Genomic DNA, 14,657 nt, shown 5'->3' with positions numbered 1-14,657 from the left:
TTTTGGAAGTGGATTGCCAGGCCCGTCTTCCAAGGCTCCTCTAGGTGGGTTCGAACCACCAAACTTTTGACTAGTAATTGAGCACTTAACCATGTATGCCACCCAGGGACTTCATCTAGGGAAACGAACCCATGCCACCTGGGTGAGAGCTCCAAATCCTAACTATTAGACCACCAGGAAGCAACACTTGGGTCAGTGTGCTTTTAGATACACGGTAACCAAGGGAACAGATCTTATATTTTTTAACATACATATTAAATTCCACTTTTTCAACCCTGTTTCAAAGCTCAATTTCCTTTCTGTGAAGTCTGGAAAGCAGAGATTTCTGACAAGATATGTAGTCATAAACAGAGGGCTAGAGGAAACTCGGTATTTGATTGAGTCTCCTGATAGGAGGTAAATGAGGAAATCCACATTGTGTAACTCGGCGTGCAGAGGAAGGCTGCCATGCTCTCATCAGAACAGTCCCCCGTCATGAAATGGGGCTGAGGAAGTCAGAGTTAATGAAGCTCTCTCTAGGAAATTCACCCTCCTGCGATCATTTGGTGCTGGTGGCGGGGGGAGTCCTACTCTTGGGGCTGTGTTCCTTGCCTCCTCACCCCACTCTCCTGCTCAGGTGGTGACCTCTCCAGCCACTGCTGGCCTCCCTGTCTGGAAAGTTTTTCCAGCCTTTCCCTCTTCGGCCCTCTTCTCAGATATTCCAGACCTCCCCCATCTTAAGCACCCGTCACACTCTTAGTGTCATGTGCCTGGCTGACAAAGGGCTCTAAAATGTCTAGTGAGCTAAATGTTCCCATTTCACAGAGAAAGCAGAAGCTATCGAGAGGACTTCCTCAACTTTTTGACCCCCCATTGCCACTCACTCATACCTTCCCTGTGGTCCATGCCCAACCTTCCCCCCTGTTCTTAGTGAAAGAAATGTTTTTTCTCTCGTCCAAGGCTTGGCCTCCTCCCTGGCTCTCAGACCCATCCTTTTCCACCTTCACAGGGTCCTATTTACATCCATTACCCACCTCTCTCGTCTGCTGGCAGTCTTCCTTGTTACTGCTCTGTCCCTTCAGCAGTATGGAATTATACTCCAGATCTTCCCATTGTAGAAACCTACACACACACCCCTAACCTGACCTTTGTTGTTGTTGTTAGTTGCCGTCAAGTTGGCTCTGACTCATGGAGACCCCATGTACAACAGGACGAAACATTGCCTGGCCCTGTGCCGTCTTCACAATCTTTGGTATGCTCGAGTTAACTGTTGCATCCACTGTGTATTTTGAGTGCCTTGAAAAAAGGCCTGGTGATCTATATCTAAAAATCAGCCAGTGAAGACCCTGTGGATCACAACAGTGCAGGAAGATGAGCCCCTTAGGTTGGAAAAAAAAAATTTTTTTTTCCTAGTCTGTCTTAGTCTGAAACCTGTCCACCATGGGCGACCCTGCTGGTATTTAAAATATCAGTGGCATAGCTCTCAGCATCATAGCAATACCCAAGCCACCACAGTACGACAAACTGACAGTGGTGAAACCTACCCTTAGGGATCCTCTAGCTATTGTCTGACACAGTCTTTCCCTTTACAGCCCCAGCCCATATCCCTGGCTCCTCACCACCCATTCATCTCTCAGTTCCTTCAAGGACCTCCCCTCCCCTACCACTCCATGGACCAATTTGGAAAACACCACTGTGACCTTCTGGTTGTAAAATTCAAAGTACTGTTTTCATTTGACCCCTCTGTGGTGTTTAAGTCTGCTGAGTATCACTTCCTTGTTGAAGGTCTCTCATCCTGCGGTTCCTTCTCAGCTGGTTCTCTGCCATCTCACCCACCCTGCCTTCTCAATTGCCTTTGCAAGTTCCTCTTCCTCTACCCCTAAATATTAGTGTCTTCTAGGACATCTTTGTCCTCCTTCTCAACCAGTTGCCCTCCCTGGGAAACCTCATCTTCAATTATAGCCCCGCCTACAACCTCTAGTGAGCACAGTGATGCAACAGTTAGGTGCTTGGCTGCAAACCAAAGGGTTGGCAGTTCGAACCCACTCAGCAACTCCACAGGAGAAAGCCTGGCAATCTGCTTTTTTAAAGATTACAGCCAAGAAAACTCTATGGGGCAGTTCTCCTATGAGTTGAAAATCAACTCCAGCACCTAACAGCAACAACAGCCTGTAATCTGCTTATTCCCACTTCTCTACCACTACTTCATGCCTCTCTCAAATTTGTGTAACTGATGGATATCTCTTGTTGATGTTCCAAAAATAATTTCATCTTCCCTCTAAACATACTCCTTCTGTGTTCCTTATCTTGGTGAATTGTAGCAATTATCTGTTCAACAAAATCTGGGTTTCATCTTCTGTCACCAGTTGATTTGTGCTTCTAAGTATTTTGGAAATACTTCCCCTCTTTTTTTATCCTTCTGTGAGTGCTTTGCCTTCAACCTCCAACTATTGGAGGTGCTTCCTGAGTGGACTCCCTAACACTCTTGGCTCTCTTCCAATCTACCTCCTGTCCTGCCACATACCTGTTTAACATCCTTAAATGGCTCACCATTACCTAAAAGATAAAAAAATCAGCAAAAAGACCCTTCCCATTCTGGTCACTGCCTTCTTCTCCAGCCTTGTCCTCTTTCTCTTTCTTTCTCTCACTCATCGTCTGTACTCTGGCCACAAAGGACTCATCACACCTTTGCTCTTTTGCTTGAAATGGCTTCTCCAAGACCATCCAGTAAAATCTAACTCACCTTTGGAAACTTTTCCCTTGAGTTCCCTGTGCCTTGTCTTAACAGAGAATAATTCTGCGTCTTGGAGCTTTCTGAATCAATACAGTGTTTGAATATTTGTGATAGTAGTTACTGCTGTTCGCCAACTATAGTTCTGGTTCTTCCCCCATTCTGGGCACGTGGTAACATTGCACACTGTGGCCCTTCTCAACTTAGGTGTGACTGTGTGACAGGCTTTGGTCAATAAAATGTAAGTGGAGGTGACATCTGTCAGTTCTGGGTGAGAGAATTTAATCATCAGTGTGTAAATCTTTCTCTGTGTTAGAACAATCGGCAATATCCCAGGTTCATCGAATGGACCTGCAGCTGATCTCTGAAGAATATGTACTGTGACCAAGAAACAAATATTTGTTTATTCAAACCTATGAAGTTTGGACTTTTTGTTACTAAAACATAACCTAGTTCATCCTGACGGATACAGTTGTCCAGCTTTTACAAGTCGTCGGTTATTTAAAAACATGTCTGCTAGATTGTGAGTTGTTTGTGAACAAGTACCCTCTCTCATTCACTTCATATCCTCAGAGTCTAGCAGAATGCTCAGGCCATAGCCCAATACCAAAAACCCACTGCTGCTGAGCCGGCTCCGACTCGTAGTGACCCCACGGGGTTTCCAAAGCTGTGAATCTTTACAGAAGCAGACTGACACATCTTTCTCCCTTGGAGCCACTGGTGGTTTCAAACCACTGACATTTGGGGCAGTAGTTGATCGCTTTACCCACTGACCACGAGGGCTCCTTAGACACATAGCGGGTACCCAGAAATCTTTGTTTAGAGGGTGAGGGCACATATACCCTTCAGTTTACAAATAATTTGTGTCTGCCATGTAAAGTCATGCTGCTTTCAGTAGATCACTGGAAGTAATAAGGATAGATGAAAACTACTTGTTTTTACTAACTGCTCAGTTTTTTTTTTTTAATATGTTCCTTTATTGCTCTCCATTAATCTGTGTTTTATTTGATGTATCCAAATATATGGCTTTCATTTCGGTTGCCTTAAAATTTATTCTACTTCTGTCCACTGGGTTCTCCTGTTATATTTCATCTTGAAACTTTGTTCTTTTATCTGTTGCTGATTCCAGGCTAGCAGTCATATTTTTTATCCACCAGTTCTTAAAACAGGAATTAGTAAATTCTTAAAACAGGAATGAGGAAATTTCACACGAATTCTATATATAATGGCATTACCAGGAGTATTAGGTGTTTAAGGAGCCCCGGCGTCAAGGTGGTTAAAAGCTTGGCTGCTAACCAAAAGGTAGGTGGTAAGAATCTACCAGCCACTTCACTGGAGAAAGATGTGGCAGCCTGTTCCCATAAAGTTTTACAGCCTTGGAAACCCTATGGAGCAGTTCTACTCTGTCCTATAGGGTCACTATGAGTCAGGATCCACTTGATGGCATTTTTTGTTTTTTTTAGGTGCTTGGAACATAATGTCCCACAGAAGCAACAGGGGAGCTGGTGGGAGGAGAGACCGATGGCCCCGGCATTAACTGAAAGGTAACCTGGCAGGTTGGAAAGAGCTTTTCGAGTTAGGAGAGCTTGGGATTAACCGGGTTTTGCATTTAGTATGTATGTGGTTCTCTGGATACCTCAGTTCCCTTGTATGTATATATGTGAATGGTAGAAGAAATAAATCACAGAGCTTTCTAGAAGCAAAAGTGAGATAATTGATGTGGAAGCACTTTGTAAATTTTGAGTGATTGCCTACGTGTTTGTAGCATGATGAAAACAATAGGAAAGCTGTATTTCTACCGGGAAAAGTGAGGGATGTAAGAAGTCAGCAAGTGAGTGTCTGCATTTTCGTCTCAGGATCAATCATTAAAAAAAAACAAAGAAAAAAACGTAGCCATGGAGTCGATTCCAATTCATAGCGACCCTATAGGACAGAGTAGAACTGTCCCATAGGGTCTTCACAGAGTGGCTGGTGGGTTTGAATTGCCAACCTTTTGGTAAGAAGCTGAGCTCTTAACTGCTGTGCCACCAGGACTCCTATCATGGAGGAGGGCTATTTGACTCACAGGTGGTCAGAGTACTTCTCTGTACACTGGGACCAAGACACCTCCCACAATGAGTCTCCAGCTTACACGGAATTCATGAACTTTCTGTTTTGTAGCTAAGGTACATACTTTGTTTTTCTGACCGTGTGGATGACTATTGCTGTAAATAACCCCGGAACCTTGGATTTATAGTTAATTACTTATCTGATACCTGTCACACACTTTCCTCAGCATCTCATCTATTATTCCCATTCTCGTTTCTATTGCCCTTGTGCAATCTCTTGGATAGTCTCCAAAATGGCCTGTCTAAAATGGTCTTTGGGCTTATGATGCACTCTAAAGAGGACCCTTGGTAGTCTCTTTGGAAGGAGAAGAGGCTTTCCATAGGAAACAGGAAGACAGAGGCCCCAAGTCACAGAAAGCTCTCCGTCAAGGGCAAAGCCGGCCCCTGAACCCTAGCCGTGTAGAGAGCAGACCCTATAACGATGGGTAATAAGATAAAAAGATATTTGGAAAGAGGGGAAGTGCTCTGGGGCTGAGAGCTAAGCATGCTCAGTTTCTTACTGCAGACTCACCCGTCAGATCCCTCCCTCCCTCTGAGGCCAGGTGCCAGTGGAAAAAGTGGGAGACTGTCCATAGAAACATGCAGTCAAGGAATGAAAGCCAAGGGTCCCAGCTTGAGTGTGGCTAGAAAAACCTCCCAGCTGTGTGGAAATCATAGTACATGCTGCTTTTCACCCCTGTCCTCCTTCTGGAGACCTCCTCCACCCCGATCATCAAGGGCTCTGACCCGTGGCCTCACCTGATCCCACCTGTCTTTGCTGCCATTCAGAAACGTTGATGACTCAGTGGTTAAGAGCTATAGCTGCTAACCAAAAGATCGGTAGTTCGAATCCACCAGGAAACCTAATGAGGCAGTTCTACTCTGTCCTATAGGGTCGCTATGAGTTGGAATCAACTCATCAGCAATGGGTTCAGTTTTTGGTTTGCTGCAATTCAACTTAGTGGTTCTCACCCTTGACTGCACATTAGATCCACCTGGGGAGTTTTAGACCACGCAGGTGCTCAGGCCCTGCCCCCGGAGATCCTGATTCAATTGGTCTGGGAGGGAGTCTTGGCATCAGTGATTTTAAAGCCTCCCCAGGTGATTCTGAAGTGTAGCAAGGGTTATGGTCCCCTGATCTAGCAGCTCTGGTCTCATGGACCCTTTTCACCTTCATCTGATCAAACGTAAAATGCAGATAAGGCCATCTGCAAAGCTCTCAGAAGAACGAAGCCCACCTCTGACAATGATGTCAGCAACCGGAAGGCAGCTTTTTCCTAGATTAAAGCCATAATGGTAGCTTCAGAGGTCCTGTTTTTCTTCTCAACTTTTCCTTTTCCACAAAAAAAGGCATGTATATGTATATTTTTTTAAGTTGTATTTGGTCTCTTGATGCTCAGCTATTCTTTTTCTAGAAAGGGAATAAGAGGGAAGATTTCTTTCTTCTGGCAGAAAAGCTCTTGATCTGACTTTTTCCTCAGCCCATCTGCAGCTGGTCATTATGAAAATCCAGTAAAAGACGTTCCCTGACATGAGTTCAGGGCATTCATCTCCTTTAATGTCACCTGTAATCTTACATCCCAGGTATTGAGCCAGACTTCTGATGGCTACCTGGTCCGAGAGAATGAAATCCATGACCCCAGCACTTAAAAGGAGCCCTGATGGTGTGATAGAACAGTTTAAAAGATCATTTTCTCAGTACGCCTCCTGAATCTGTCTCAGCTGAAGTGTAGCTACCTGAGTCAAGCCTACGCGGAGGCAGTCGCTATCAGTGAACGAGTCTTAATCACCCATGGCGGCTTAGGAGAGACAGCTGCTTTGGTGCATATGTGTCTCTGATAACAGAGCCCATTTAATGGCTCCTAATCCGCAGGGGTGTGATTATGTTGGGGTAATAACTCCCCAGAATGACTAAGCCACCATTATAGCACGCTAAGAGGGTGCGGAGTATGAACTCTGTATAAATTAATCTGCCAGGTACAAAGTTTGCTATTAGTCAATTCTATCGGGCCTGTAATAAAAGTGGATCATACCACAGCCAGCCTGGGTGTTGAGCTGCGTGACCAGGTGAGAGGCAAATTTTGCCATGGTTTAACTGATCAGTTTTTTTGTTAACGTGCCTATAACTTCACAAATTCCCTAATAGATCCTGAAGAACAGAAATGAGCTTTTATTTTTTTTTTAACGGAGATTTTCATTTATGCTCTAATTCTAACCCATCTTTTCTTAGTAACACAATTGCTTTTGAAATGAATCAAATGTTACGTACCTGCTTTCTCTTGGTCCGTGACCCTATTTGAAACTGTTCACGTGACCCCAGGAAAGAGCCTGCCGTTTTGATCAATGCTATGGCGAAATAATTGTTGGAGTCAAAGTGACTAACCTGGACAATCGCTTCCTAGATAGCTTCATCTCACAAGCTATTAGAGGGCAGTCATCTTAGTCCGTCGCTAACTCTGTGTGCGGTCAGGTATCTCTGCCTTCAACCAAGCATGTCACCGTCAAGGTAACAGACTCATGTAACCCAGAGATGAGCCATAAACACCTGACCTGCTCAACCCAGGCTATTAAGCAGACTTGACCGACTATTTTTTATTCCAAAGGCCAAAGCTTGGGGTTTAAACATCAGGGCCACTGAAATAGGAAATAAAGAGGCAATGAATGAATTCTAGTCTTAAGGCCAAGTACTAAATCACGTGGACACGTGAGAACAATCACTTGAAAAATAGCAACATCATTTTTAGATAGGTGGTGAAACGGAAGGGTAATCTGACATTCTCCTCATCTCTTTGTAGCCTTTTAGTGTGTTGGAGAAGGCGGAATGTGGCAGACGAACGGGTGTACCATACGCCTCTGATTGTGAATCCCAGGTCCGTTAATCCTACCTGTGTGACTCTGGGAAAATTTTGTGACCTCTCTGACTCTCCAGTTTCCATATTTGCTAAAGTGGATCATATTACCTCCCACGTAATGGTTGGCGATAATACATGCGAAATGCCTGGTCCCAATTACAAAACCAGCTGCCGCTGAGTCGATCTGGCCACCCCGTGTGTGTCAAGGTAGAATTGTGGTCCATAGGGTTTTCTATAGGTGATTTTTCAGAAGTGGATTGCCAGGTGTTTCTTCCGAGGTATCTCATGGATCGCATGACTCCTTTGCCAAGGAAACTCTGCTTTTCTAAAATATAAAGTAAGCTAAATTTCTGTTAAGCTTTTTACAAATTTTCACATCATGAGGTCTAAATTAAAAATTTATTAAAAATTCAAGCATAGCAACAATTGTGAGGGTGGCACAAGACCGGGCAGTGTTTTGTGCTGTTGTACATAGGGCCGCTACGAGTTGGAATCGACTCCGTGGCACCGAACAAGAACAACAACAACAACAAAGTTGCAAGCTGTGATACTTGTTAGCTTTTATTTTTCACATTTCAAAAAAAAAAAAATCCATATGTTCTCACCAGCTCACTGAACTGTCTTGGCAATGACTAAATCAACTTGTCTAGGAATGACTGATACCAAATTATTCTTGGGCATCATATTTTGATGATGCTTTTTGGTGTTTTGAATCACCAAAACAGAAGCCCTGCCCCCACCACCTCCCCCCCTCCCCATGCATACTGAGCTCAAAACTGGCAGTTTTGGTCTTGATGGCTACATTTAGAGTTTAAACAACATCATTAAAATTTTACAGGTGACATACCAGGAAAAATTAAGCCCACCAGTTGTGTTGCCTTGGAAGGAAAACACTTCTTCATTATAATGAATGAAATTGTGCACTAAGTATGAATGTTGCTGACCTCCAGAAAATGAACTGCTTGACCCATGAACAGATGAGAATCTGCCAGAGTCAACGAGGCAGAAGCTTTCCCAGCATAACTGTGCATGCTGGCAGGGCAGATTCATTTTATAATTAAAAGAGATAGAGAGGCCAATAGGGAACATTTAATAGGAACAAACATGCCTAAATCACCTAACCTATTTTTCTTGTCCATCCTTCCTCCTCTCATTATACCATGCGTCTGGGTTTTAAATGGGACGCATACATTGCACACAAAAATAACTCACAGCAACTCGTAGGGCAGAACCAAGCGAAAGTTCATGTAGAAGATGGCCACTGTCATGCCCAATATATCCAGGGTGAATCTCCATCTAAATCCGCACTGTCCACTACAACAGCCGTTAGCTCTGTGTGTCTGTTGAGAGCTTGAAATGTGGCTAGTCTGAATAGAGATATACTGTAAGGGTGAAATAAAATACATACCAGACTTCAAAGACTTAGTATACACTCACCAGAAAAAGCCTGTAAAATATCTCAGTAATTCTTTGTATTGATTATATGTTAAAATGATAATATTCTGGATTAAAAAAAAAGCAAACCAAACCAATTGCCATCAAGTCGACGTCAACTCATAGTGACCCTATCGGACAGAGTAGAACTGCCCCACAGAGTTTCCAAGGAGCACCTGGTAGCTTCGAACAGCAACCTTTTGGTTAGCAGCTGTAGCGCTATTAACCACTGTGCCACCAGGGTTTCCAATATTCCGGATAGCTTGGGTTAAAGAAAATATATCATTAAAATTAATTTTAACTCTTTTCCCTTTTTTAAAATATGGCCACTAGGACATTTTAAACTACCTACGTGGCTCGCAAGGAGCCCTTTTTGGCACAGTGATTAAGCTCTTAGCTGCTAACCAAAAGGTTGTCAGTTTGAATCCACCAGCCACTCCTTGGAAGCCCTATGGGGCAGTGTTACTCTGTCCTTTAAGGCCGCTGTGAGTCAGAATCGAGTTTTTTAGGATAGTACAGAGAGTGAGTTGTCACCACAGAACAAACAAGTAAATGTAAGATTTTCTTCACTAGGCTGGGGGGAGGGGAGATGTTCAGAGTATCACGGGAACTGAAGCAATTCTGTGAAATAAGTGAGTCAAAACCCAAACCAAACCCATTGCTGTCAAGTCATTTCCAACTCATGGTGACCACATAAGTTACAGGGTAGAACTGCTCCATAAGATTTTCTTAGCTGTCATCTGTATGGAAGCAGATTGCCAGGACTTTCTTGCACAGCACTGCTGGGCGTGTTCCGACTGCTAGCCTTTAGGTTAGTAGCCAGTTGCAAACCGCTTCCACCACTCAGGGACTGTGAGACAGGTGAAAACATTGTTTAAACCCCGCTAGCTCTGCAGAGTTTTCTCAGAAAGCAAAGGAGGAAAGAAAGGGACACCTGATTAGAATGACTTGGTGATAGACAGGGCCAGCTTAGAAGGGCTCAGGCATAAAAACCATTTACTGAACCAAAGAAGAATGTAAGCATTATATGAGACAACGTACATACAGTGCTCTACGTATAGTAAGTGTTTGGAAAAAAATTGTATTTTTTAAAAGGTATGTTCTATGGTATAAGTAATGTTTCTCTCCAATTTACTGTAAAAAATTTTTTTTTGCAAAGGCTGAGGAAGGTTCACTGTATGCTCCCTGCTTTTGTCTAAATTCACCCGAGAGGCTTTACTCACGCATTAGCTGCCGGTGACCCATGGTTAAATCTTCCACTCACCTTTTTTCCTTTTTTATTTTTTAATACAGTTGCAAATCACATGACATTCTGCTTTGTTTCTGGGTTTTTTTTTTCTTCCCCCCAAGGAAAGCAAACAGCCCCGTTACTTTAATGAACTAAAACCATTCAGTGAATACAGTTGGTATCCGCTTCGTCAGATCTAGATTATGATAATTTCTTGGAAAGCTGAAGACTAATTCTTGGGGATTTCTGAAGCCCGATGAAAATTCATATCACCTGGCAACCCAGGTGGGTTGAAGGTTGGTGCCCAGTGACTGCTAAGAAGAGGGAAGGGACGTTGCAGAAATATAAATAGGCCAGCACCGAAATTTAATTAGGCGCTGTATATGTAACAATAAATTCAATTAATTTAGCTTTCTACCTGTGCTAGAGGAGGAAAAAAAAAAACCCAGGCAAAATGATAATTCATTTTCAATGCCTCAATTGGTACCCTTCTTTCCTGGAGACTGATTTATGCAGTAATTTACCGGCTGTGTCTTCATAAGATTGTTTCAAACCAGCCCTTTTGAAATAATAATTTCTGAATGTGTGTTGTGAGAGATATAACAAATGACTTCTTATTAATTTTCATTTAATGAGTTGCCTATTCACATGGTAATTTTTTTCTAAATTCTCTTCTTAGGATAAACGGGTTATAAATACGGAGGGCAACACTTGCATTTCACAAAAAATCATGCCGGGAAAATCTGCCTCATGTTCTCTATGTGATGCGAAGGCCTATCGGTTATATATTTTCTGTATTCAATAGGCACCTATTTCTTTCCCAACTAGGACCGCAGATCATTTAAAATTTCCAAATTGATTAAAAACAAACAAAACTCACAACATTTATAGGCAGAGAAGGTAGCCCAGCAGAGATAACTGGGAGCCAGTCAGGAAATAAAGTTACGAGGAAGGTAAAAAAGCAGGGTAGGATTGTTTAAGGAATCCCACAACAGTGATCCTGTTTTAAACAAAAAAATGCAAACAAGGCCACAGAGACCATCGATTTCCTCAAGTTGCCCGCTTTTTTAATAACAACGACAACAAAAAGCCCCAAACCTATTGCTGCCCAGTCAATTCCAACTCATAGCAACCCTAAAGGACAGAGTAGAACTGCCCCATAGGGTTTCCAAAGAGCAGCTGTTGGATTCGAACTGCCGACCTTATGTTTAGCAGCTGAGCTCTTAACCACTACCCACCAGGGCTCCTAACTATTTTAATAGAACCCCAGAATTTCATACATGTATATTAATAGTACGGGGCAGTTCTACTCTGTCCTATAGGGTCGCTATGAGTCAGAATTCACTCAACGGCAGTGGGTTTGGTTTATATTAATAGTTAAGCACAATTTTAACTGCTAACATTTTCAGAAATTTCAATTACGTAACCATGAGTTAATAGGTTCAAGTAATTAAAATTGCAAGGATGAAATAGCCGATAAATAAAAACAAAACAATAAAAACCTGGAAGAAAAAATTTGCTCAAGTGGCTTCTATTTATTTTGAATGTTTCACACTTGTTTAAAAAGTCCCGCAATAGACAGGGCAAGCCTCGTGCAAACAATTCCTTGGAACCTGGAAAGAGTGTGCCCAACCTAGTAAATAATTGAAATGCAGTTGTGACTTACATGAGAACCGGAAGGGCCTGGCCCCTAAGCCGCACTGCCTCACGCCCTCTCCGTGGAAAAGCCCGTACTGCATCTCGCCAGTGAACTTGGCCAGCTCCTGTCCTGAGGCGTTGACGAGCAGAACCCCTGTTTTGCAAAGGAAGGTGGCTTTGATCCACGAAGGTGTCCCTAAGGCTGTCACAACTCCGAGGGCACACGCCAAGCTTAACACCCCGGCTGTGCAAAAAATGACTTTCTTCTGCTGACTTGGCATGATGGGACCCGGCGTTTATGAGGGTGAGGTTCAAAAACAAGACCTTTGTGAGCCAAGAGGAGGGACCTCCCCTCTGACTGCATATATTACAGAGGCTGAACAGACAGACCCCAGCTGACAATGCCACTTCACCATCCACGGTGGTTCCCGTCCAATTAAATATCAGCAGAACGCCAGGACGAAGGTTTCTTCCTCACACATACTTTTCTTCTTCTCTGCCACTACAAATTTGAAATCTTTGGCCTAAGACTCTGTAAAATAAAACTCTTTCAAACTGCCTTGGAGTATCTCGTCCTGCGTCACTTGGTAACAAAGGTTTAAGATAACAGATGGAGCCTTCCCTGTAACTTGATAAATGCCCCTTCTTTCCTCAGCCCTATGTCTGACTGGATGAGTTGAAACTTTCAGAAGAAGGCTGGGCTCCTGTGGTAAATTTTCAGGCACTTGAGAAGTTCATTTGTTGAAGTATTTTCATTTTTTACTTTTTTGGGGTTGGGGCAGAGAGGAGATTTGGTGAAGGAAGAACCTATGTATATCTACTGGTAATTAATTGATTTTGAAAATGTTAATTGTAGCAGGATGAAATATCGAATGGAATTAGGTTCTGCACGGGTATGAAATGCCCTCGCCCAACCACGGGTGGTTGTCATCCAGACGCCATATCTCCCAGAACCAATGGATCAAAAGAGAATTGATTCAGATTATTCCTGGCACACAGGCATGTGGAGATGCAAGTGTAAATAGCTGGATTTCTAAATGTCTTCTTTTAAAGCATTTGGTTACTTCAGGGTAACAGCAAGAGGGTGTGGTTCTGGGTGAGAGTATCAGAATCTGTATAGAAGGCCAGGGCACCGTCATGGAAAGATCAATTGTGGTCAGAAAGATAGCACCAAAAATTGACCCCAGAAAAGCAGTAGTCCCAGCAGAGGTACTTGGTTAGGGACAAAGTCACCAGCAAGTTTAAGAAGCAAGGTGGGTTTGGTTAAATGGTCAAAGCCTGAAAACTAAAGCTCAGAATTCAGTGACAGGTTTTTAAAGTGGTTGTTGATATGTTTTTTGTTGCGTGCCATCGAGTCAATTCCAACTCATAGCAACTCTATAGAACAGAGCAGAACTGCTCCATAAGGTTTCCTAGGCTGTAATCTTTATAGGAGCAGATCACCAGGTTTTTTTCCCCCATGAAGCAGCTGGTGGGTTCAAACTGATTACCTTTCAGTTAGCGGCCAACCACTTAACTATTGCGACACCAGGGCTCCTTGGTTATTGATACACAGGTAGTTCCCAACTTACAAGAGGGTTCTGTTCCAATGACAGCATTGTAAGAAGTTAGTATGTCTATCACCTTGTAGCTTTTTGCCTAAATTATCTTATTTAATTCTCACGATTATCATGGAGTGATGATGATGATACCCTTGTTTTACAGATAAGGAAACTGAGGCTCAGATCAAGCAACTTACTCAAGAGAGTAGGATTTAAATCCAGGTCTTCTGACTCTGAAGTTTATGTGTTATTCTAAGTAAAGTTTTTGACCTTGATGAGATGGCAAGTACTTCAATTTGGGTTGGGTTGGGGTGGGAGTAGCAAGGGCAGAGTGGCCCATTTTCAGCTCTGATGTCCCTCTCCTCTTTGCTTGATTCTCTCTATTATATCTCAAAAGAGATTGACTCAAAATACAACCCTAATCCTGTAGATTGAGTCCTGCCTCATTAATATCATAGAGGTTAGGACTTACAACACATAGGAAAATCACATCAGATCAAAAAATGGTGGACAACCAGACAATACTGGGAATCGTGGCCTAGCCAAGTTGCTAAACATTTTAAGGGAACACAATTCAATCCATAACACTTGACAAATTAAAATATTGGTGACAGTAAGTCTGTTCCCATTGGGGAAAGAAAACTTACTGGACATACAGGAGCCTGGATCCCTGTGTGGAAAAAATCAATTGCTATCAAGTTAACGCCAACCCATGGCAACCCCGTGTGGGTCAGAGTAGAACTGTGTTCCACAGGGTTTTTATCGGCTGGTTTTTTCAGAAGCAGATTGCAAGCCTTTTTTCCAAAGAGCCTCTGGGTAGATTCGAGTCTCCAATCTCTTGGTTAGCAGCTGAGCACATTAGCCATGTGCATCATTCAGGGGCTACCTGCTTGAAAAACCAAAACAAAAAAAAAAACCATTGCCATCTAGTCAATTCCAATTCATAGCAACCCTGTAGGACAGAGTAGAACTGCCCCAGAGGGTTTCCAAGGAGCAGCTGTTAGATTCTAACTGCCAACCTTTTGGTTAGCAGCCAAACGCTTAACCACTGTGCCACGAGGGCCCCCTCTGTGTGAAAGGGGAGGCTAAAAGCCTCATCATGGTGTGATAACCTCTTTGTTCTAACCTATGGGTTCTTAGTCCTGGCTGCATTTTGAAATTATATGG

At 43.1% G+C, this 14,657-nt stretch overlaps 1 protein-coding gene across 2 annotated transcripts in view; it reads right to left on the bottom strand.

Moving 5' to 3' along the window:
- The window catches only part of CLRN1 (clarin 1), a 38,426-nt gene extending 26,196 nt beyond the window's left edge, over positions 1 to 12,230 (bottom strand). For both annotated transcript variants that reach the window (XM_049867854.1, XM_049867855.1), the window contains exon 1: positions 11,978 to 12,230. In XM_049867854.1, coding sequence (XP_049723811.1) covers positions 11,978 to 12,230 — 253 coding nt within the window. The remainder of the gene's footprint in view (positions 1 to 11,977) is intronic.
- Between the last annotated feature and the right edge of the window lie 2,427 nt (positions 12,231 to 14,657).

Source organism: Elephas maximus, chromosome 23 (genome assembly GCF_024166365.1).
Source record: "Elephas maximus indicus isolate mEleMax1 chromosome 23, mEleMax1 primary haplotype, whole genome shotgun sequence".
Classification (NCBI taxonomy): Eukaryota; Metazoa; Chordata; class Mammalia; order Proboscidea; family Elephantidae; genus Elephas; species Elephas maximus.
The sequence above is the reverse complement of the archived record's forward strand: the minus strand, read 5'-3'. Positions and strand labels throughout refer to the sequence as shown.